Source organism: Quercus suber, unplaced genomic scaffold, assembly GCF_002906115.3.
Source record: "Quercus suber isolate HL8 unplaced genomic scaffold, Cork oak 2.0 scaffold_37, whole genome shotgun sequence".
NCBI lineage: Eukaryota > Viridiplantae > Streptophyta > Magnoliopsida > Fagales > Fagaceae > Quercus > Quercus suber.
Genome location: NW_027069502.1, coordinates 89,089 through 115,349, shown reverse-complemented (window position 1 = coordinate 115,349; position 26,261 = coordinate 89,089). Strand labels below are relative to the sequence as shown.

Sequence of the window (26,261 nt, the reverse complement as noted above, 5' to 3'; positions counted from 1 at the left end):
CCTCAAGGTATTTGACAAAGTTGGTGATCATTCCATTGGTAGTGTCTGTTTCGTGGATTGAATTCAGAAGTCAGAGGAGTTATAGCTAAAGATCATTACTATCCCTTTTCTCTTTCTTCTCTTTCAAATTTTCAATACATACAAGCATTAAAAATTAAAAGATGACCAACACGAGAGAGGTTAGTCAGTTGTAATCGTTGGATCCGTTTTCTTAGGTTCGGACCCATAGCTAATGATAAAACTAAAATATATATATTTTTCTTTTCTACACACTATATCCTAGCTTTTCTAATTCCGATATTCCCCCAATCTGATATTATGGTGCTTCTCTAAACAAAATTTATTCTGATCGGTAATAAATACTAGGGCTTTGCAATATAGATGTTCTCAAGGAATTCATATATATATATATATATAACTTTTATATCATACATATTAAACTCTGGTGGTTTCACTTTACCTCGTATTTGAATATAAACTAAAATTTTAACAAAAGAAAGAAGAAAAAATATTATATTTCAAAAGTGATATTTGAATTTTATATAGATTAAAATTTTAACAAAAGGAGAAAAAAAAAGTTCTATTTCAAAAGTGATATTAAAAAAAAATACTCGTGACCTCAAATTCTTTATTTAATATTATATTCTTTTTCATAAAAATCTGTATAATAAGCAGTAAAGTTTTGGGATAATTACTTATTAACACAAATTTATATAAGTTCTATTTGTTCTCTATAATTGACCTTCAAAGTTGGGAGAACCAATTGGATCTAATAGAAGTAAAACACAATAAAGGGGGTTTAGCAAAATAATACTTTTTTTGAACACGTTTAAAATAAATAAATAAATAATTGAAAACTTTTTGACTGTTTGTCTCTTATGCAAAATTAAATGGGAAAATGCATTAAAAAACAAGGAGAATGCAGAAGAATTAANTTTAATATTATATTCTTTTTCATAAAAATCTGTATAATAAGCAGTAAAGTTTTGGGATAATTACTTATTAACACAAATTTATATAAGTTCTATTTGTTCTCTATAATTGACCTTCAAAGTTGGGAGAACCAATTGGATCTAATAGAAGTAAAACACAATAAAGGGGGTTTAGCAAAATAATACTTTTTTTGAACACGTTTAAAATAAATAAATAAATAATTGAAAACTTTTTGACTGTTTGTCTCTTATGCAAAATTAAATGGGAAAATGCATTAAAAAACAAGGAGAATGCAGAAGAATTAAAGAAATTGACTTCCATTACTGCACATTTTTGGTGCAGTAATCACTCCATAAGTATAAGTGTTTGTAGGGTATGGGGGGTAAGGGTCAGGATTCAAGTCTCTAAGAGGGAGCTTCACACACATATACACTCAGATTAAACTATAATAAAATTTCTATCTTGTATATAAAAAAAAAAATTGTCTTCCCCATTGTCCATTTCAAATATATATATATATATATATTGAAAAGGTATGAACAATTAAAATCGATTCAAAATTTTAAATAAATAAATATTGTAATGACTCAAAAAGAAAACCCAGGCTCACTTAGAATAGTGATGCCTAAATCTTCAAACCAAGCCCAAACAATGAATTTTTAAGAGAGTGGGCTTCTAAGTCAAGTGCAATGCTAAGATAATCACAAGTCTAAGACTAATGGAACCTGGAACCAAATTAACAAATATGAGTGAATAGAACAACAATTCAGTGTAAAATCTTCCTTGGGCAGGTTTAAGGATAGATTTTGTATTGATAAGTAAGGTTGATATTTCTTTACAGGGTAATTCTCTATTCTCACACTTGTTTTTTTTTTTTTTTTTCTTGGAAAACGTTCATCCCTTCTTTTTAGGGGGTTCCTTTCTTTATATAGTCCGTTTCCTTGCATCTCAGCCTTTCATATGTACATTTTAGGGGAACTCTTTGGATGCTTGTTCCATCAGGATCCTTCTAGAGGTGGTAGAAAGAGTTGTGAGCTGTGAAGTCACTGTTTAGAGGTCATTTTCTCATTAATGCAACTAGTTAGGTTGGTGCAGAGTATTGAATGAGAGGTGGGAAGTGTCTTCTTCAAGAAACTTACTTCCTCCACCCTTGCGCATCTTGTACCTTTCCTTTACCATCCATTCCCTTATCCTTAGGTTTTTCGGGGGTGCCAATTGCCATTTGGCTCTTTAATTCTTCTCAGGTGGGCATAGTCCTTGGAGTCTACCTACCTTTCTTTGCTTGGGTTGGGCAAATTTATTCTCAGATTGGGTTCCTCGGTCCTTGGCCCTCCCACAAATATATACATAAGTAAAATAAATAAATGTGGTTGAAATTTGGCATGTTACATTTGCTTGTTTGGAATGTTGCATTTTCAATTCACATGATTCTAAGAAAATTAAGGAATCAGTCACTATGAAGCTATTAAAAGCGAAAACTCCAAACAAGACAAATAGGAGAGCCTCAACATAGGCGTACGATATATAATTTGACATGCATGGTATATAATTGACTCACATACCTCAAATGGCTAGCCTAATGGTTCCTAAGATCTTATGAGATCAATTATCCATAAGATCTTAAGTTCAAAATGTATAACTTTCATCTTAGGCCACCTTTCTTGTAACTATTAATTATTTGTATGTGTGAGACTAGGAGACTACATATACCCAATGAAATAATCAAGTTCTCAAGGGAGGTCTAAAGCCTGAACACCTTTATTAGTCCAAACAAAATAAATAAATAAATAAATAAAAACCCCTTACAAACACAAAATTCTTGCATAGTTTTATCGATAGTGCATACAACATTCTATCACGAATACAATATCATCTTAGCAATGGAAGGAAAATAACTACAACCTTTTTTTTTTTTAGAGAGAATCAAAATGACTACAACCTTGATATCTTTCCGCTACTTATTTCAAAGAATTAATTTTTTGTAACAAACAAATTAAGTATTATGTCAATTAAGAACAATATATTTGATATTAAATTTTGTAACATTTAAAGTGATGAAACTGGTATTTAATACAGTATTTATAAAGAAAGGAAATAAATTGATATAATTTTGTTTAAGAGTAATAAAAGTGATTTTTTTAATTTGAATTATGTTAATATGTTATGTGGCTTTTTATTTTTAAAAAGCTAACGTGGAGTATGCAACATTAGCCGTTTGTAAAATGTTTATCTGTAACATTACTCATATACCTAACACTTATATTATATTATGGATGCTTTGACAATTCAACCATTATTTTTAATACTAATTTTGTGACTTTTAAGAGGCGAAGCTGTTTTCCATCACGGTAACACGGTTGCTTGATACATGCCTAAACAACAAAATCCGTTGTCCATCATTACTAAAAGATACTGATAAACGGCTATCAAGACTTTTTAACATTGTAAAATACACAAGTCCTTGACTTTAGGTGTTACATCGATAAACTCTAAGGGCCACCTATCAGCATAAATCATGGAAAACCAAAACTTGAGAATCTCTTTTCCATTTTCTTTTTCTTGCCTTGCCCTTCTCTCTTATGTAAAAGCCACTTGTACTAGCAAATTAGTACCTAGTTTAGGCTCTCATCAAGTCTATTCTATAGAGACTTCTAAATACCATGCATAATCATCAAAATCAGAAGCCAAAACAGAGATGTTTAAAAAAGGGAAGCGGGAAACAACCATAGAGTAGAGAGAGACATTCAAAAACAAAGAAGAGGGACTACAGCTTTCAAATTGAAGACATTAATGGCAAAATGAAAGGGTTGGAGAGTGAGCACAAATATGTCAAATTTTGAGTCACATTAATGTAAGAGCTATGCTGCAAAGCCTATGTAGGCTTACTGCCTAAGAAACATGAAGTCATAATACAATTTTATTTGGTCATGCACTTGAGATTGTATGTTAAGAAGAGAAATGGTCATGTTCATTTGCCCTTTTTTGGCTTTTTAGCTTTTATGTACAATTTTGTAAAACACTACATCTTTTTATTTTTCAAAATATAAATATACTTTAGGGAACTTTTAGCAAAAGTCTAAATAATAAACACAATTACTTTATGTTTTATTTGTGCATAAATTGCTTAATTACAAAATACACTTCTAGAGATTGTATATTTAGTGGCCATTAGTCTAATTGACAAGTTATGAGTCACTTTTCAAGCATTTGTGTAACTTAAAATCTAACCAACTTAAAATTACAGGCCAGAAATATTTTTCAAATCTACGAATCCCAGTTCATCTGTAAAGCATGCACCACAATTTTTCGGGATCTGATTAATCAGCACAAACAAGAAATGTGGTGAGCCGTAAGCCTCAAGAAGATGGGCTTTTGAAACTAAAAGGGTTATAGGATTTACATTTCCTGTCGTTGAGTACTATTCTTTCTACTGGGTTTTCAAGGGGCTTAACGTGTCCCTATTAAACATTGATTTCAGTTAAGAGAGGAGCTAAAAAATAATCAAATAATTAAGGTCAGATCCCAATGTAACGAGCTTTTAGATGCCTACGACTTGTTTGCCATCATGGAACCAACGTTCCCAGACAAAATAATAGAGTAATATATTTAGATAGAGAGTGATGCTAATTCCTAAACCAGCAAATAAGTCAAGAATCCAAGTTGTTTTCTATTTTTTTTTTTTTTTCTTGGAAAACGTTCATCCCCTCTTTTTAGGGGGTTCCTTTCCTTATATAGCCCGTTTCCTTGCATCTCAGCCCTCCATATGTACATTTTAGGGGAACTCTTTGGATGCTTGTTCCATCAGGATCCTTCTGGAGGTGGTAGAAAGAGTTGTGAGCTGTGAAGTCACTGTTCAGAGGTCATTTTCTCATTAATGCAACTAGTTAGGTTGGTGCATAGTATTGAATGAGAGGTGGGAAGTGTCTTCTTCAAGAAACTTCCTTCCTCCACCCTTGCGCATCTTGTACCTTTCCTTTACTATCCATTCCCTTATCCTTAGGTTTTTCGAGGGTGCCAGTTGCCATTTGGCTCTTTAATTCTTCTCAGGTGGGCATAGTTCTTGGAGTCTACCTACCTTTCTTTGCTTGGGTTGGGCAAATTTATCCTCAGATTGGGTTCCTCGGTCCTTGGCCCTCCCACAAATATATACATAAGTAAAATAAATAAATGTGGTTGAAATTTGGCATGTTACATTTGCTTGTTTGGAATGTTGCATTTTCAATTCACATGATTCTAAGTAAATTAAGGAATCAGTCACTATGAAGCTGTTAAAAGCGAAAACTCCAAACAAGACAAATAGGAGAGCCTCAACATAGGTGTACGATATATGATTTGACATGCATGGTATATAATTGACTCACATACCTCATAGCCGTACGATATATGATTTGACATGCATGGTATATAATTGACTCACATACCTCAAATGGCTAGCCTAATGGTTCCTAAGATCTTATGAGATCAATTATCCATAAGATCTTAAGTTCAAAATGTATAACTTTCATCTTAGGCCACCTTTCTTGTAACTATTAATTATTTGTATGTGTGAAATTAGGAGACTACATATACCCAATGAAATAATCAAGTTCTCAAGGGGGGTCTAAAGCCTGAACACCTTTATCAGTCCAAACAAAACAAAAAAAATAATAAATAAAAACCCCTTACAAACACAAAATTCTGGCATAGTTTTATCGATAGTACATATGACATTCTATCATGAATACAATATCATCTTAGCAATGGAAGGAAAATAACTACAACCTTTTTTTTTTTTAGAGAGAATCAAAACGACTACAACCTTGATATCTTTCTGCTACTTATTTCAAAGAATTAATTTTTTGTAACAAACAAATTAAGTATTATGCCAATTAAGAACAATATATTTGATATTATGCCAATTAAGTGATGAAACTGGTATTTAATACAGTATTTATAAAGAAAGGAAATAAATTGATATATTTTTGTTTAAGAGTGATAAAAGTGATTTTTTTAATTTGAATTATGTTAATATGTTATGTGGCTTTTTATTTTTAAAAAGCTAACGTGGAGTATGCAACATTAGCCGTTTGTAAAATGTTTATCTGTAACATTACTCATATACCTAACACTTATATTATATTATGGATGCTTTGACAATTCAACCATTATTTTTAATACTAATTTTGTGACTTTTAAGAGGCGAAGCTGTTTTCCATCACGGTAACACGGTTGCTTGATACATGCCTAAACAACAAAATCCGTTGTCCATCATTACTAAAAGATACTGATAAACGGCTATCAAGACTTTTTAACATTGTAAAATACACAAGTCCTTGACTTTGGGTGTTACATCGATAAACTCTAAGGGCCACCTATCAGCATAAATCATGGAAAACCAAAACTTGAGAATCTCTTTTCCATTTTCTTTTTCTTGCCTTGCCCTTCTCTCTTATGTAAAAGCCACTTGTATTAGCAAATTAGTACCTAGTTTAGGCTCTCATCAAGTCTATTCTATAGAGACTTCTAAATACCATGCATAATCATCAAAATCAGAAGCTAAAACAGAGATGTTTAAAAAAGGGAAGCGGGAAACAACCATAGAGTAGAGAGAGACATTCAAAAACAAAGAAGAGGGACTACAGCTTTCAAATTGAAGACATTAATGGCAAAATGAAAGGGTTGGAGAGTGGGCACAAATATGTCAAATTTTGAGTCACATTAATGTAAGAGCTATGCTGCAAAGCCTATGTAGGCTTACTGCCTAAGAAACATGAAGTCATAATACAATTTTATTTGGTCATGCACTTGAGATTGTATGTTAAGAAGAGAAATGGTCATGTTCATTTGCCCTTTTTTGGCTTTTTAGCTTTTATGTACAATTTTGTAAAACACTACATCTTTTTATTTTTCAAAATATAAATATACTTTAGGGAACTTTTAGCAAAAATCTAAATAATAAACACAATTACTTTATGTTTTATTTGTGCATAAATTGCTTAATTACAAAATAGATTGTATGTTTAGTGGCCATTAGTCTAATTGACAAGTTATGAGTCACTTTTCAAGCATTTGTGTAACTTAAAATCTAACCAACTTAAAATTACAGGCCAGAAATATTTTTCAAATCTACGAATCCCAGTTCATCTGTAAAGCATGCACCACAATTTTTCAGGATCTGATTAATCAGCACAAACAAGAAATGTGGTGAGCCGTAAGCCTCAAGAAGATGGGCTTTTGAAACTAAAAAGGGTTATAGGATTTACATTTCCTGTCGTTGAGTACTATTCTTTCTACTGGGTTTTCAAGGGGCTTAACGTGTCCCTATTAAACATTGATTTCAGTTAAGAGAGGAGCTAAAAAATAATCAAATAATTAAGGTCAGATCCCAATGTAACGAGCTTTTAGATGCCTACGACTTGTTTGCCATCATGGAACCAACGTTCCCAGACAAAATAATAGAGTAATATATTTAGATAGAGAGTGATGCTAATTCCTAAACCAGCAAATAAGTCAAGAATCCAAGTTGTTTTCTAAAGCAAGATTGTGTCACCCAAAGAGGTGCCATACATCACTAATTAACGCAAATTAAGATAGCTATACACACATTTTTATTTTATTCTACAGCCACGACTTTAAAGAGGTGAATAGCCTCTCCTAATACAAACATAGGGGATTAGCCTGGTAATACACTAAAGTACTCATGAAATCCATAAAGTCACAGTTTTGAAAATTTTAGCCAGAATCTCGGTCCCTATCTATATACCCAATAATATTGGTCTCTCTGTACAATCTAGATACCCAATATACAAAAATACATACTCTTCAACTCTTCTTTTTTCAATTCTCATTTAGTGTGCATTTAGGAAGCGCGTTTTATGCTTCCCATATCTGCGTCTACGTTTCTTTTTTTTCTTTTTCTTTTTCTTTTAAAGACCAACGCCTGGTACACTACTCATGGAACATGAACAGTGCACCAAGACATATGAACAGTACCAAAGAGTGAACAGTAAATTTATTATTACTATTTTTATTATTTTTAGTTTTTAATAAAATAAGCGGTATTCAAACAGACCCTAAACAAGCAAGGATAAGGATGAAGCATGGAAAATTTGTCCAAAGATACCATGATTTGTAGGAACAAAAGACAAAATAAAGACCTGGTTTAAAAGCAACTAACAAGCCAAATAGTATAAGGAAATCCATGATAGCGTTAGAGAAGCAAAGGCAAAACAAGAGTTAACCACAATTTAGGAAAAGATGACAATTAAACATATTTAATGGGAAAATATCATATCGAAAATACAGTCCAGGCAAGAGCCATACAAATAAGATATACATGCGTAAAAGTAATTAACCTTGAGGTGAAACCAGAGGCAGGACCATAATTAACTTCCAACTGATTTCAAAACTACGGATACAGCGAGGTTAGAACCAGAAGTGAGCAACAAACCAGATTAGATTACCATATATATTTTAGCCAAGCAAAGCAATTCATGAAACCACATCTCAACTATATAGATATAATTTACTAAACTTATTTTTATCTTAATTTCAGTAGAGCCAAGGCATGGAACAGCATACAAGTCAAATTCCGGAATAAACGGAAATTAGAGGGGAGGGGGAGAGAGAATGGTTGGGTGGGGTGGGGTGGGGGTGGTGGAGAGCTACTGGCTGCACAAGATTCTCAGCTGTGAATGGCAATGCACGATTAACTTCAGGGAAGAGCAAAGATATATATTCCCAAAATTTGAGAAGAAATTTAGCAAATGTAGATCATGATCTCCAACCAACATGAGTTTCATTCACAGGCAGGTTTAGTGTCAAAGCTGCTCAAGCAGACAGCAAAGGCTTGGAAGGCAGAGAGTGGGTAGCGATAATCCATAGTGAAGATGTCTTTTCCAATCTTTCCAAACTGTAAAATTACCCTTTCTTGCTCTGCAGCTGAAATATTGTGCGATGGATCAACAGCTGCCACAAGCTGGAAATTCTTAACAGAAGCCACTGTAACACGCCCTCTTAAGGGAGAAAATTGCTCATCAAAGGAGTGTATGAATGATGCTGGTGTTGGAGCCTTTCCGTCCTCCTGAATAGATGAGAGAGGTATGGAGTGCATGATGCAATTCATTCTCCTTGGCCCTCTGGTGCGAAGGACATTGAGCTCGTAGGAGATGGTCCCTACACTGTAGTTACACGCTGGTACTCTTGGAGACACCTGCTTAGAATGAAATCTTCTACTGGACCGGCTATTTAGTTGAACTGCAGCTTCACTAGGAGGTTGGCTGTCATATATGGTGAACTTTGTACCCAAAAAATTAGACCTGGCAAAATTTTGTCACCTAAATTATAGGGGTAATGAATGAAGAAGAAAAGCCAAGAGGTAGATACAAAGAGCAATGACTTAGACTTACCTCAATTTACCAACATATTTATTGCTGGCCCGAGAAAAATCATCAGCAACCAATGATATAACAAAGTCTGTGCTTGTTGCCCTTCTGATCTTTTTGGCTGCTAATAGCAATTTATCAACCCCGACTTCAGCTGTCAAATTAATAATGTCATAAGTGAGAAACCTTGTAAGAACTGCTATAATTTTATTTCACCAACTGATTCATTCAATTAATTCTTCATTAAGCCGATACTCGTAGACAATAGAATCCTCAAAGGATATGAAACACCAAAAAAAAAAAAAAAAAAAACAACTCAAAAAACATTGTCACTAATTTGCCTCCCATACAAATTATTTCTACCTATATTTTGGATGACGTACAAGCAATGCCATATTCAGCTCCTCTCTTTGAATCATACAAGGAAACTAGCATATTAAAAATTGATGATAATCACATTATGTCCACTCCCCAAACATCAAAAATCTAACCCAGATATCAATAACAGGAAAAATGAAGTTCAACATTCTCAAGCAGTAATGTCAAGGTTCACAAGCTCAAATTGATTCGAGGAATAAGTCGAAAAGAGAATTACTCACAGGGCACCAGACCGACGTACAGAAAATACGTAGAAGTGGCTCTGTCCCTCTTGATAAAACACTGTATCGGAGACTCGCGAGGCCCCGGCTATAATTCATAAACCATTTTAAAAAACAGTCAAAACAAACAAACTTTCACAATAACAAAAACAAAGAATAGATCATTCTTTTTTTACCTGCTTTAACGAGATAGGAAATGTGATCCTTCCACATTGCTCGGGAGTTTTGACAATCTCACGAGTAATTGCTCTCCACGACCTGCAAACAGAGCCACAAAACACAACCACGGCGCGACCGGGCCACGAGGCCTCGCTCTCTTCCACCCTCCTGATTATGTCCAAGAGCAATTCAGGTGGCAAATTCGCCCACCGCCCTTGCCTGATCGATTCGGACGAGGAATGTGCTATGGGTTCTTTTTGATCCGCAGGTGCAACAACAATTTGCGACCTAGTCCTTCGATGCCAATGTTTCCCTTCTCCACTTCCTCCTCGTCTCGACATGCTCCCACCCATGCCATCCTTAATCTCGCGAACAATGCTTTTAAGCGACATTCTAATCTTACTATGTATCACATCAATCCTCCCCCACTTCAATACATTCAGCTGCAAAGAGCAAACCCATACAAAACAAAATTATATAAGACAGCAACAAAATCGTATATCAAATGAATTGATACAAAATGCAAATTTTCATACATATGGTACATGTGGTCGAAAACTACATGCGAAACCAGCCATGGCTTCGCACGGTAAAAAGAAGAAAGAAGAAAAATTTCAGAACCAATTTTAAAAACAAAAGACAGGTGGACTTGAGCGAATAATGAAAATGTAGACTCAAAAATAGCAGAATAACTAGGCAACCAACCTGTCCAGATACAAAAAAGAGAACAAACAAAACAGATCGGACCGAATCAGCTCAAAATCCAGAACATGCCTTTCGCGAATATCATTTCCACGGGTCACCGAGAAAACCCGTAGAATATCCGGATCCACAAACAGAGAGAGAGATAAAAAATCGGGGCTCCGGTAGTGCGAAGCCCTCGATCGCTACGGCACCATGAGCTGAGTTTTCTTCCACCACCACCACCACCCACCCACTACCTGGCCACCACCACCAACACTAAGAGATTTCTTTTTTTTCTTTTTACTTTGGATTAGAGGACCCCAAAAATCTCTCACTTTTTCTCAGTTTCTCTGCCTTAAAACCGGATCCAAGGCTCTCTTTTTTGCTTTATTATTATTTTAATCTTTTTATAATTTACTACAGTAAACTGATTGGAGGGAATCTAGGGTCTGCTTTGCTCATACTGCTTCAACCCAGTTAGTTAGTCCACGTAGGCAATCAACCTTTTTTGTGTCCTAGATTGGATTATTCATGTAAAAGTAAAACTATGTTTGACTTCTTGTTAGCCTTATAATTTAGTTAAATTTATTTTATTTTTAGTAAGTCAATTGATAAATTCTCTTATGGATCAATAAGGTATTTGTGTTTTTATTTTATACATGGAGCGGATGTTTTATATTGAAATTTTGACACGTTAAATTTTCTTTAAATTGTGGAATAAATAATTTCATATATAAAGAAATTCATAATAAATATTCATTAATAACTATAATAATTATCAAATTTTATATTTAATTTTTTTCATATACAGACAAAATCATAATAAATGTCTAATTTAATTATCATAATTATCAAATTTTATATTTTATATAAAATGAAAGAGAGAGAAAATCATGTTTAAGATAAAACCATATTTTATTAAAACTTTTGCTGCATTTCATGGTTGGTGACTAAATAATAAAATTATTATATTAGTATATGTGGGAGGACTTTCGTCTCGGCTCTCAATCAGGTATTGTCCTCTTCGGATGTGTAGTAGTGGTACACTTATCTTTAGACCAAAGGCTTACAAGGCATGAATAAGAGGCGTCTCTCCTCGATGTAGGATTGAGCAAACCCTTGAGGATTAAGGTTCAACGTCATTTCCGAAGAGGACAATACCTGATTGAGGGCCGAGATGAAAGTCCTCCCACAATATATATTTTTCAATTGGTTTAAATTATATTCCAAGGGTAAACTATCTATTAAAATATTATCATAATTAAAATAAAAGATTATTAATAAGTACTATAATTTCCTATTAATAACTACCATAATGGTTAAATTTCATATTTAGACACTAAATAAAGACTATTAACAACTATTAAGATTATTAAATTTAATATTTAGACAAAAAAATAAAAGAGAAAAAACATCACATTTTGATAAAAATTTTCTATGCATTGCACAAATCTATACCTCAACAACTTATGTAATACAATATCATAAAATCAAACGTCTTCGATTTTATATATTACAACAAGAAATAATAAAAAAAAAAAAATTCTATATATGAAACCTCCATTAGAATCTTGGAAAATTGTATTTTCTTTAAATGATACAATATATACTCTCATATAATCACAATCATAATAAATAACCATTGATAATTTTCACAATAATCAAATTTCATATTTAGATAAAAATAATAAAGATTAAAAAGACATATTATGTTAAAATTTATTGTGCATTGCATTGTTACCAGATAGTTAAAGCTTAACATATATATATATATATATAATTGGATAGATGGTGGAATAAATTTGAACCCTACAAAAAAGTGTAAGTTGAACTACAATGCCCTTGGCCTTTAAGTAGCATTTTATATGCATTCATTTAACGATTTAGAATATATATTATTAAATTTAAAAATAAATTTAGTTAAGTGTCATTTAAAGCTTTAAATAATATCGCATTATAATAATATTATATATATATATATAAAGTCTTAATCTTGAAAGATAAATATTACAAAATTTTGTTAAATAAACCTTACAAGTTGGTCAATACAAAAAGTAAAAGTCATACTAAAAATACAAGAAATTTCATCACAAAAGTCTTACAAATTGATGAATTGTTAATAATAAAAGAATATTTCAAATATTAATTTATTATGTTGTTTAAGTGGCACTAATCCCATCCATTGATGTATTAACTTTGTAAGCCTTTTGTCATAAAAATTTATGATCAATTTAACATTTTTTCCTAAAAAGTAATGAAGATTTTTAATATATTGTTGAAGTAGAATTAATTGCAGTCATTGTCACACAGTATGTAAGCATTTTGTTGCAAAATTTATACTACTTTTAGCAATTTTCCATCTTGCAATATATAAAGAGCTCATCTATAATAATAATAATAATTATTATTATTATTATTATGAATAATTCACTGTAACTTTATCCTTTTCATTTTGTTTTATGAAATTTAACCTATTCGTGATAACTTTATCCTTCTGTTATCGTCTAATGAGTGATGTTAGAAAATATTTTTTCTTTCGTCAATAAGTTAACAAATTATGATTTATATGAAATCACTTTTACACATATTTTTACTGTAGATTTCACTTTTATCATACACTAATATAATCTACTAAATCAACGGTTATATAAAAATTTGTAAATTTCATTCTGTGACTTGACACGGCATTCTTGTTTTATAACCTTGGTTTTTCTTTTTTTAAACAGTTTTGTCATATGATGTTATCAAATCACACGAAGAAAAAGACAATTTTTATGCCTTTTCAGTTATAACGTTCAAGTGGAATGCAATTTTTAATTATAAACTCTGCCAACTTTAGGATCTAAATTAAGATTAATGAGCGTGATGAGCTAGTGGGACCTACTATAATTATAGATTTTGGTAGGGCAGAGTGAGTTTAGGAATTACATGGGTTTTAAGGATGATGAAGATTGCGGAAAATTCTTAAGTGAAATGATATTTATTTTTTCTTGAAAGCATTTAAGAATTCTTCGAAGATTACTCGAAGATTATAAGAGTGCCGAGATTTTTGCCTTCTCTTTTACTGTTTAAAAAATTAAGAGATGTTTGGTATATGTGTTTAAATAACAATTTTTAATATTTTAACACTCAAATATATATTTTCATAATATTTTTTAATTCATACATATTTTTACAGTACTTAAATAATTATACTAAAAATCTCTAACAAAACATCTATTACTATAAAAAATAAAATAAATAAATAAAGCCATAAAAATGAAAAGATCTAGAGAACACAAGTCCTCTACTCAAGACTCAAGGGCAGGTGAAAGTAAGGCACGTGAAAATGGGGAGCCACATTTATTGGTGTGCTTAGCAGTGTCAGATTGGAGCCAGCACGGGTCTATATGATTCGTGCTACACTATAATCAGTATATGAATGTGCTCTCTCTACTTTCCGAGTGGCGTAGAAGGATGCACTAATTTGTTGAAGTTGAAGTACACTGTTCCAATAAGTGGACCATAGCTGTAGTACTCATCACCCTATCCTGGCTATCCATGACAATTCATGTGTTCACAATTTCAAATATCCTATGAGCTTGATTGAGATCTTTTTTAACTCTTCTATGATAATTTATCATTATTAAATAAATAGTTGAAGTTTTATTATATTATTAATATTGAAATAAATATTATAAGGTTCAAGTTAGTTTAATTGGTAAAGTTTGTTATCATCGAATAAGAAATTTAGAGTTTAAATCTCATCTATAACTTTATTATAAGAGCAACCGTAAATATTAATTTGCTTGATATTATTTTGATATCCATTTTAAATACTAATGTTACCACATTAATTTAATCATAAAATAATTATATTATTTTAAGAATTATCTTAAAAATTCTAGAAGAGTAATACTAAATATAGAGTCAATTATAACGGCGTGTCATAACAATAAGGGTAACTGCAAGTTTATGGTTCATTTAAAATTCCCATGAACTTTTTAGTTTCCAACATTTTTTTTACACTGTTAGAAAATGCACTGTCAAGTGTCAAGGCTTCTAAGAAAGTTTGGTAAATTGGAAGGCTTGTAAAACTAAGGATATATAGAGGTAAAATAAATTACTTGTAAAAGTCTTGTAACTCAACTATTTGTCAAGGCTTCTAAAAATTAAAGATATTTATTTTAATTCTAAAAGTTTTGTAACTCAATTAGTACTTCTTTGTATTTTTATATATATATATCTCCATTTAAGATGAAAAATTGCAAGGTTCTTTCTAATTAATGGATAATTCATAGACAATACATAACACAAAAAATTATTAAAAATTCATCAATCTTGTGAGAGAAAAAAACATTAATTACTTTCATTATATTAAAATTTTAGAAAAACTCCAAGAGATTGACTTAGTTGTTTTTTAAAGTCTCATGATATTCATAAAATTTTAAATTTAAAACCTCTTGCCAGTGTCTTGAAGTTACTCACACGAAATCCCTCCCTCTCAATAATAACTTGGGCACAAGATAATTGAATTACATATATCCAAAGGAATAGATATTTCTCAAATTTTTTTTTCTTTTTTGGGTACTTCATCGTTTAAGTGGATTCCATGTGCAGTAGCGGTAACAAAGAGAAATCTACCTTTATCAAACCTGAATATTAGCGAGCTCCAATTTTGATGCAATGCAATGCATACAAAATATAAGGGGCATATTCCAACTTTTAAAGATTCGAAGTACATTGGTAGGAGAAAACTTGGATTGGCGTTCTTGGCTTCAATAATCAATGGCTTTTATTGTTTACAGTTATCAAAGAACAATGAGCACTAGCGGCTAGCTAGCATGCCCTTCCATTACGAAAAAAAAAATTGGAGATCCAATGAGATAACAACTTAGTTGGTGCACGTCAAAAGGTAAAGGAATAATAATTAAGAATTATTGTACCATCTTAAATTAGTTGCCAAGTTGGTTGATCGATGATGTTGTGGAGCCCCATAAATATATACATATATATATATATATATGCCTATATTACACATATCCCACTTTGTATACAATCAATCGTGCGCTGCTCTTATTATTGTCTCTTAAATATTTATAAGGGGATGGACCGACTGGCATTAGTTGGAAGATGTAGACAGCACTTGAGAGAGTTGAGAGCGCCTTGATCAATCATTCTTTGTTGTGTGAAAAAAAATTGACTGTGCTGGCAATGGCATCTTCGATAAGGTTGAGTATTGATGATTAGGAATAAAAGTGTTTACCTTAGCTTCTGCACCTTTGCCAATGCCAGCTGACAATTGATGTGCCCCATGATAGGCCATGGATATTTGTCAAATCATCGTATTTTGCTAGAGGATTCATCTTGAAGCTGCACACGGCCGGCATGGGATATGCATGCATATATACAAGTACTTCAGCTAAAAATTTAGCTTTTTAATTTCAGCAAAAGTTATTTTATCATTTTATTTATACACATGTTATCGAAGTAGATCTATTTTAACTTTCAACATAATAAAATAATATAAATATCACAATAAAATAATATATCTCTTACAATAAAATAATATATTCCACTATCTAAAAAACATCTACAGCACCAACCACAACCACCTCTACCATCAGCCACAGCCACAACCACCACTCTACTTTGGCAACCATAACACAACATAAAAGAAAAAAAAAAAAAAATCACAATCACAATCACAACCCTATCACCACCAGTCACCACAAACCACCAACCATGACAACCACAATCCACTGCCACTGCCACAACCATAAACCACAAAACTCATAGCCAAAATACACAAAATTCACTACCAAAGCCAAAATCATTCACCACTACCACAACCAAAACTCACAAACCCACTGTCAAAATCATTCACCACCGCTACCACAGCCAAAATCAACCACCACCACCACAGCCACCAAACCCATATGAAAATACATTTAAAAAAAAAAAAAAAAAAAAACTCAATCACAGCAAAGAGAATAGAGAGATGGGCGGCAACGGTGGCTTGCGGCTTGGGGAGGATAGTGTCGGTGTGGGTTTGATCAGCGGAAGAGAAGTGGGTCTGATCATCGTTGGGTGAGCATTAGGATGGAGGACTGGGCGGAGGCGTGGGTCGGAGGCGTGGATTGACGGCTTAGGGCTTGGGTCGGCTTGGGCCAGTGACGTTGAGGGCGGCGGAGGCATAGGTCAGAGACGTTGAGAGAGAGAGAGAGAGAGAACTTTTTATTATTTTAATCCATCGGGTAGAATAAAATAATATTTTTTTTAGCTCTCATGAACAGTGCATATCTATCTATAGATGTGCACTGTAGTAATGGAGCTAAAACATATAAGTTTAGCTCCACTGCTGGAGCATGGTTTTGGTGTTTGAGGAGCTAAAATATAGTAATATACCAATATAGCACCACTGTTGTGAGTGCTCTAAAGTGTCATAACTATAGTAAGTACCATGGCTCTTTCGTTAGGCCACTTACTCGAATAGAAAAAAGGCTCTAAAATTTTGGAAAAGAAGGGGCAGTAGAAAAAAAAAAGTTTCAAATGAAATTCAAAAAAATTTTTATATTCTTGTGATTAAAGAACAAAAAATTCGGTACATCTTAGTAAACATTAGTACCCGAAATTTTTTTTTGGTCTAAACAAAATCAATTGTCCCAAAAATAACATCCTTAATCTCTAGACAAACCAAAATTCAACAAGATAAAACACAAATCCTATCTGAAAAATTAACCACAAAACAATAACAAATCAAAAATCTCAAATCCCTAAAATTTACTCATATTACCGTTTCTTATGCCTGCGTTTGGATAGCAATTTTTCTTACTCAAAGTAAAGTTGCGTTTTGTGTTTTTTTTTTTTTTTTGCCGCACGGGGGGACAAAATTTACTGTGCATGTACTGTGCGTGCACTGTTTACGCACTGTTCACACATTTAAAAATTATTTTGCTACAGTATTTTCAGCAACAATCAGTTTTTATCAACTTTCAGCAACAATAAGTGCTATCCAAACGGACCCTATATATAGTAGATAAAGCAATTAGTACAATTGATAATAGGTTTGAACAATTTCAAATATATGAAGATATTTTTGGTTTTCTATTTAACTTCACGAAATTGAAATCACTAAATGATGATAGTTTGCAAAAATACTATCTTAATCTTGAATCGCTTTTCAAGCATGATGTTTATTATGATATTGATGGTTTAGATTTAAAAGTTTTAAGAGAAATTTTACAAATAAAAGAATATACTTCAATCGACATACTAAATTATATGAAAAAGTTAGATTCATTTCTAAACACATGCATTGCTTATAGAATTTTACTAATAATACTTGTTATAGTTGTTTCTGCAAAAAAAAAGTTTTTCAAAATTAAAATTAATAAAATCATATCTAAGATCGACAATGTCTCAAGAAAGATTACGTAGATTAGCTATATTATCGATTAAAAATGAGATGTTAAAAGAACTTGAATACAAAAATTTAATTAATTAATTTGCATCTAAAAAGGCAAGAAAAAGTAAGTTTTAAATGAAATATATTATAATATAAAAATTTTAAATAAATATTAATTTAATTAATACATAAATATAAAGAAGACCTCATTTTAATTTTCGCCTTAGGCCCCAAAATGTCTAGTGTCGGCCTTGGTAAGTACGTAGAGATGAACAACACATATATAATATAGTTTGTGTGTGTGTGTGTGTGTGGGTAGAAAAAGGATTGCATTGCCTTAAATTAAATAGAAGAGATAAGACAAAGTCTCTTATAGTACAAACTCGCTGAATCATAATACATCAATAAATTGATATAGTAGGCGGATTGGCAAAAACCATAAATTCCTGTTGTTGATCTGCTCTATTCTTAGCTAGTTTTTCTGCATACTGGTTCGCCTCTTGGTAACCGTCCATAATCTTTACGCTCTTGGGATTTGTTTCATCAATTGCCTGCAATCCGAAATGAGGATAGAGTGAGCAGAGTTATTACACATGCTACCCAATAATATAGTTATAAACTTACCTAAAAAATAAAGAAATGATCGAATATGAAATCCTAATGGACCAAATCCCACAAATTTTCTTCCTCTAAAAAAAAAAATCTCACAAATTTTGTACCTTTTGTACGTTGTATCTTAGGCCTCTTACTTAAGAAGGATAAAAAGTATGATTGAGCTGCTAGGCTAAAAATGATATTAATCCTGGAATGGCAGTATGGAGCATTGAACATTAATAAGCCCAATCCTATACAGGTGGGCCTGAATTGAACTCCTGGTTTCATGCATATGAGATTACTAAAACTAGCCCTCCAGAGAACCCGATGATCACCAAGCTAAAGGCTAAAGCAGAGATTTGGTAAACCCTCATTATTGTTAAAGTGACTAAGGCTGTGTTTGTTTCGTGTAAAATATTTTTCGGAAAATACATATTTTCCGGAAATGCTATTTTCCGGAAAAGGAAAATATTTTTAAGTGTTTGGTTGTATTATGAAAATTGGTGTGGAAAATATTTTCATGTGTTTGGTTCAATTAGGAAAATGCTATTTTCCTACAACAAATTCTGGCAGCAAATTCCGGCCACAACAACAACAACAACAAATTCCGGCAAACGCAACAACAACAACAACAACAATAACAACAACAATAATCAATGCATAAAAAAAAAAAAAAACAACAACAGCAATCAAACTTTAAAAAAAAAAAAAAAGAGCTGAGAGATCGAGGAAGAGGAAGAGGCGCGGCGACGACGATCGACGATCGACGATTGACGGTGAGGCGCACGCTGGGTTCTTCGGGGATCGAGATCGAGCGCTGGGTTCACGACGAGGTGCGGTGCGAGGAGCGGTTCTTCGGCGAGGCGCGGTGCGAAGGCGGCGCGGTGCGAGGCGCAGTGCGAGGAGCAGTTCTTCGTCGAGGCGCGGTGCGAAGGCGGTGCGGTGCGAGGAGCGGTTCTTCGGCGAGGCGCGGTGCGAGGCGCAGTGCGAGGAGCAGTGCGCGAGGAGCAGTGCGAGGAGCGGTTCTTCGTCGAGGCGCGGTGCGAAGGCGGTGCGGTGTGAGGCGCGGTTCTTCGGCGACGGCGGTGCTCTCTTTCTCTCTTTCCCTCTCTCTGTCTTCATGCTCTCTCTTTCTCTCCATTTTCCGGAACTCATTTGAAGTGAAAATGAGTCCGGAAATCATTTTCACCCTTGACCGTGAGTCAACTGAAAATGATTTCCGGAAAATTGTATTTTCCAGCGTAACCAAACACCCGAAAACTTCGAAAACCATTTCCGGAAATGAATTTCACCCAAAACAAACGCAGCCTAAATTCAAGCAAGAATATCATAATCATAATTAATTGTTCCTTATATAAATTTTAGAAAAAACAACAGCGAAAATTCATTTTTACAGAAATAATTATTTGCGCCACCTATATATAATTAATATTTGAAATAAATGCATTTACCACATTATTTTTTTCTTAATGATTGACATAGCACCAATTTAAGCTATTACAATCTTGGTTCAAATTACACATGCTCTTAATTTTTTAGTAAGGTAAAACACTCAATGAGTTTTTATTGGATCTCTATTTTGGCAAATCCACCATTAAATTATATTATTCAAAATTTGAAGACAATGAAAAATTCATAGATATCTCAACTGTAAAAGTTTAGATTTCAAGTTTATTGTTTATTTAAAATTATGCATATAAGATTAATCTACAGATGGAATATTTAATAACATCCTATCAATATGAATTCGACACAAGTGTTAACAACATAAAGAATGTGTAACTTGATGGTGAGGTTCCTGCTTATACAAAGATATCTTTGCATTATATGTAAATTAAAACTTAACTTCTTGGTCTTTGTCTAACCTAATCTAACTTATTCTCAAAAAAAAAAAAAAAAAAAAAAAAAAAAAAAAAAAAAAAAAAAAAACCTCATCTAACTTAGCACAATGAATTTAATGTTTCTTTTTTAGAGAAGTTTCATTCAAGAAAAGCCCAACGCTTACAATACTAAGTAGAGCTTTTCCCTCTTTTGCTCGTGTTTCTGCTCTCATTAATATTCTATCACTCCTGTATGTCTCTCTCTAAACTTGTTCTTTTCTCTTCAATTAGTATTTCCCAAGTTCGAATTACCATCAAATTACCTTCATCGTTGTTAGGTTAGCAAACAATGGGTAGACTTGACTCTACTTCTTTGTTTCTAGAGATGTCATTCAACATTCAATGTTGGTTGTTGTCAATACTGAGTAGAGGAAAATTATTGAATACTCCGGGAGTACCATAAATGCATACTCTCTCCTCTCACATAATTTGTGGGTCTCACTATAAATTTAACTAGCATGTAGTCCGCGTTTACGCACGAAAATATTAATAATTGTGATGATAAGATGTTTATCTTGGTAGATTCAGTTTACACATTGAGCATTATGAATAGAGGTAAGTTAACACCAACATTTAAAAATCAAATTGGACACATAGTACAAAATTAAACTACAATTAGAAATTAATTTGATTTGATTTGAATTCTAAAATTAAACTTCAACTTAATATAATATATATGATTATATTTTTGTCCACTTTTAACAAATTAACAAAATCTTAATCCAGACACACTAAAAACTATTAAAAAATAAGAACTGATCATTGAGCTTAGAATCTTCTTGGAGACGCCAATGAAGCGCTAATGTATGAGAGTGTGAAGCAAGGAAGAGTGGGATTGAACATTGTGTTTGAACCTGTTCTTGCTCTGAGAAATCAGTAAGGAGGAGGAGAGGGCAGTGTGTGGATCTAGTTGGTAGAGGTTGAGAGAGGAGGAGACATGGGATGACAATATGGAATTAGGAGGAGACGATGTTTTACTTTTATAGTCTTTCTCGTTGAATTCCTTGGTTCTGGTTGTGGGATTAGAAGAGATCCAGACTCTATTGAGATCACCCATAAAAGTGTGCATTTGAGATATTCTTGCTTAGGCCAATGAATATTATCATTGTGGTTTTCTTGGCTTACGTGTTAAATGTTAATGCATCATTTATTTGGATACAAAAATTAGAAAATTTAGATAAGATACATGACAAAAAATTGGAGTCCAATTTATAATCTCCATAAAAGTATGTAGGTAAGACGTTCTTGCTTAGGCCAACGAGCATTATCATTGTGGTTTTCTTGGCTTCCGTGTTAAATGTTAATGCATCATTTATTTGGGCACAAAAATTAGAAAATTTAGATAAGATACATGACACAAAATTGGAGTCAAATTTATAATCTAATTAGATTTTTTTTTTTTTTTGAGTTTTGGTTAAGACAAATGGTGCAAAATTAAGAATCCAATTGAAATCTAATTGGATTTTCTCTCAGCTTCACATATTATTATATATATATATATATATAGATTAGTAAGATTCATAGTTATGTGAAAAAAAGAAGTACGCATTTATGGTACTCCGGAGTACCCAATAATTATCCGTGAGCGTCAATTAATGTAGAAGTGAGAGCTACTTTTCTTCTTCTCTGATGTCCTTTCCTCTCAGCCTTACTCTGTTATACTTAGTTGTTTTTTCATAGGGGCCATGGCCAATGTCGGAGCTAGAGAGTGAGAGGTGGCAATTACCCTCCTAGAACTCCCTAAAAAATTCGTCTATAATGGTAGCTGCTCTATTTGAAAGTAGTTTGTCCGTATATAATATCATAAGAAAAAGCACAGTTTATATGATTCATTGATGAGCTAGATGCAAAAGCTATAGTCACAATCCTTACATCGCATGATGCTTTATACAATTCTTATCACACTTGTAGTGCCTTGATCTCTGATTGCAGGTCCTTACTCCAGTCTTTTGGGGAAACTCACATCCACCACATTTACCGCAAAGGAAATCAATTCGTGGACCTTTTGGGCCTTTGGCAAAGGGAGGGACCTCGTAGTAGTGATAGTTTTATTTTGTATTCGCACTCCCCTCCCTCTATTACGCATCTCTTATTTTTGGATGCTATGGGCATTTTACATCCAAGACTTTGTATTTCGTAGTTCTGTTTAATTAGATCCTCTTTCACCAAAAAAAGAAAAAGAAAAAGCACAGTTTGTCCCCCACACCATTCCAAAGTTCTTTCCTTGTCACGTTCATTTCTCCACTTCATGGCAAATAAATAATTAAAATAATGGGTCCAATGAAATAATAATAATAATAATAATAATAATAATAATAAAAAAGAAGAAGAATTTGTAAATATTATAAAAATTTTAAGCATAATATTTATAAATTAACGTGTTACCAATCATAAAAAGTGATTAGAGTTATTAAACATTAACTTATTATGTTTTTGGAATTTATCAATCATATTCATTATTATACCAGTTTGTAAAATTTAAATAGTAAAATTTTTAGTGTTTTTAACATTATTCTAATAATAAACCCCACTTTTTGCTAAACACCCCCCCCCAAAAAATTTTTTTTTTTTTTTTTTGCTTTATGCCATGGACTTATACTGTAGAGCCTCAACTAAAATTTTACTCTTCCATCTCTTTATATATTCAAAGTTTCAATTTTAAAGTTTTAATTATAAACACAAATTTTAATGACTAAAAAAATTTGAACTCTACATAATTTTGAAAGGCATTCAAGGCATTGAAAAACTTATACATATATGAAGATATATTGTTGTATTCTTAAAACTTTTATATTAATTTATTTTCTCACTTTAATTTAAGTAATCAAATTACATATTTAAACTTGATGTATTTAGATTAATATTTTAATTTGACTGTTATTAATTAACTATGAGTTGATTATTTTTGATTTCTTTATTTTAATGACGTGAAATATATACTTGTAATCAATTGAGATTATAAGAAATTTGTTCATAATAATGAGTCTGAATTGAATTCTAGCCTTTCAAGCTATAAAAAAATAAGTTTAAATTTACATTTATATTATATTGTGTATGATAATTATATTAGCATATAGTTTATTTATTTATTTTGTTATTAATATTTTTCAAATTAGTTTTTTTTACTTAATTTTGTCTTTTAATTTTGCTCCTAATCTAAAATTCCGACTCTGCCACAGTTTGATAGAATGGCTTGCCCAGGGAGATGTTGGCCCCAGTTGGGGCTTGTGCCACGAGTCTCCGGATAAGGAGTATGCCGGTGATCTTCTTGGTTAAACCCAGTGGGCTGGCCTCCTTTGGCACGTTGTCGCTGGGCCCATTCTGGAAGGCGGAAAGTTTCCACCGCACAGGTAGTTTCTGCGCACTAGACATGAGATAACTTTTGCTGTAACTGATGATGAAAAAGGTAAGAAAAGTAATGGGAAAAGACATAGGAAGAGGAACAAAGCATGCTTTATCATTTTACATGAAGTCTTCATTGAACAAAAGGCAAAGTGCAAAGTAGAGTTGTTTACGTCCTTTTAACACGTTTAAGACTACCTTTAGTTGACTCAAAAAAAGACTACCTATTGTAAACAAAACTGTCTTTCGTTTAGTGCTGAAACCTGGAAATCTCAAGTGCAATCCTGATCATGATGATTCAAGGAAGTAAATTTATTCAGCTACTTGTTTATCTCATCATTGGGCTTCAATGCGTAGAGTTCAGTTTGATGAGTAGCGCGATTCGGTGCTTGGACAGTGAGCATGTAGCTCTTCTCAAGTTTGAAGAAGGCTTTGGGAGTGGTACGGACTACTTCTCTTCATGGAAGGCCGAAGAAGATTGTTGCAAATGGAGTGGAGTTGGATGTGACAACGTAACAGGTCATGTGACCAAACTTGAGCTCCACAGTAGAGATCCATTCAACATATTGCCAGCTAATATAAGTTCATCTTTGCTTAACCTACCATATCTACGACACCTAGACTTGAGTCAAAATAAGTTCAACTATATTCCGATTCCAGACTTTATTGGTTCTCTTCATCATATAGAATATCTCAACCTATCTAATGCCAATTTTCATGGAACCATTCCTAGTAATCTTGGAAATCTCTCACACTTGAAATCTCTGGATTTGAGTGGAAACCGCAATTCTTTAAGAGCCGAAAACCTCAATTGGGTTTATGGTCTTTCTTTTTTGAAAGTTCTTGATCTGAGTGGTGTTGATCTTAGCAATGCAGAGGATTGGCTCGAATCAATAAATATGCTAAGTTCTCTAGTAGAGTTACGTTTATTTTATTGTATGCTTCACAAGCTTCCTCAATATGTGTATCATGTGAATTTTACCTCTCTTAAAATCCTCGATCTCTCGGATAATAATTTCAATTCTAAAATACCAGATTGGTTGTTTAAAATTGGCCATAGTGTGGTTTACCTTAATCTTTCAAGATGTCAGCTACAAGGTCGGATCCCAGATGCTTTTGGGAACATGACTTCTCTCACCTATCTTGATCTCTCGGAGAATAGACTCATAGGTCCAATACCATTAACTTTAGGCCTGTTTCAAAAAGAAAGTCAGCTTAACAAGCCTTCACCATTGAGAGTGTTGTATCTTTTCAATAATAAATTGAATGGGTCCTTAGAGCAAAGTCTTGCACAACTCTGCCAACTGGTTGCCTTGAATGTGGCTGGGAATAACTTGGAGGGTAACATCACGGAGGCTCACTTGAAAATTTTCAGTAGACTGCGGGTTTTAGATCTTTCTGCAAACCAATTGGGGTTGAATGTAAGTTCAAGCTGGAATCCACCCTTTCAGCTTGAAACCATAGGGTTGGGTTCTTGCCTTCTAGGCCCAAAATTTCCACAGTGGCTTCGATCACAAAATAATTATTCTTATATTAGCATCTCTAATGCTGGCATTGCAGATGTTGTTCCAGATTGGTTTTGGAACCTTTCTTCCAGGATCAAATATATGGATCTGTCTCTCAATGAGCTCAGAGGATATGTACCAGATTTTTCATCACAACTCCAACTTTCACTACTGGATTTGGGAGACAATTACTTTTGTAGTCCCCTTCCTCGCTTCTCTGTCAGCTTGAGAACATTGGTTCTAGCTACAAATTCATTTTTTGGACCAATTTCGCACTTATGTGAAACATTGTCTGTAAATAACTCTATGAGATATTTCGATTTATCTTCAAATAAGTTATCGGGAGAGATTCCAGATTGTTGGAAATATGGGCAGAGTTTGGTCGTTCTAAACTTAGCTAATAACCATCTTTCTGGACAAATTCTCAACTCAATTGGCCATTTAATAAATCTCATCGCCCTGCGATTGCAAATGAATAGTCTTTCTGGAGAAGTGACTTTATCATTGAAAAATTGCGCTGCCTTGAGAGTTCTGAACCTTGCCAACAACATGTTTTTAGGTAACGCACTAGCATGGATTGGTGATAATTTACGAAACTTGTTGTTTCTTCAATTGCGGTCTAATAAACTCAGTGGGCCTATTCCCTCTCAGATGTGCCAACTGAATTATTTGAGAATTTTGGATCTTGCTTCAAATAATTTATCTGGAATTATTCCAAGATGCGTCTTTTTTGGCATGAGATACATAGAGTTTAAGGACACTCTTTCCTTAATCTATTATCCTGACATAATCTATAATAAAGGTGTCACAGTCAG

General features: G+C 33.0%; 2 protein-coding genes across 2 annotated transcripts; one reads left to right on the top strand and one right to left on the bottom strand.

Moving 5' to 3' along the window:
• Positions 1 to 8,183: 8,183 nt before the first annotated feature.
• On the bottom strand, positions 8,184 to 11,082 carry LOC111998826 (tubby-like F-box protein 5). The gene is made up of 5 exons (XM_024030928.2): positions 10,760 to 11,082; positions 10,072 to 10,497; positions 9,896 to 9,983; positions 9,321 to 9,450; positions 8,184 to 9,230 (listed from the first exon to the last, which is right to left on the bottom strand). Exons 2-5 carry the CDS (start codon positions 10,444 to 10,446, stop codon positions 8,711 to 8,713), a joined length of 1,113 nt encoding a protein of 370 aa, XP_023886696.2. The 5' UTR covers positions 10,447 to 10,497; positions 10,760 to 11,082; the 3' UTR covers positions 8,184 to 8,710.
• A 13,149-nt stretch (positions 11,083 to 24,231) lies between these two features.
• LOC111998808 (receptor-like protein EIX1) lies at positions 24,232 to 26,144 on the top strand. The gene is made up of 2 exons (XM_065770855.1): positions 24,232 to 26,005; positions 26,098 to 26,144. The coding sequence occupies exons 1-2, from the start codon at positions 24,232 to 24,234 to the stop codon at positions 26,142 to 26,144; spliced, it is 1,821 nt and encodes a 606-aa protein (XP_065626927.1).
• Positions 26,145 to 26,261: the final 117 nt, after the last annotated feature.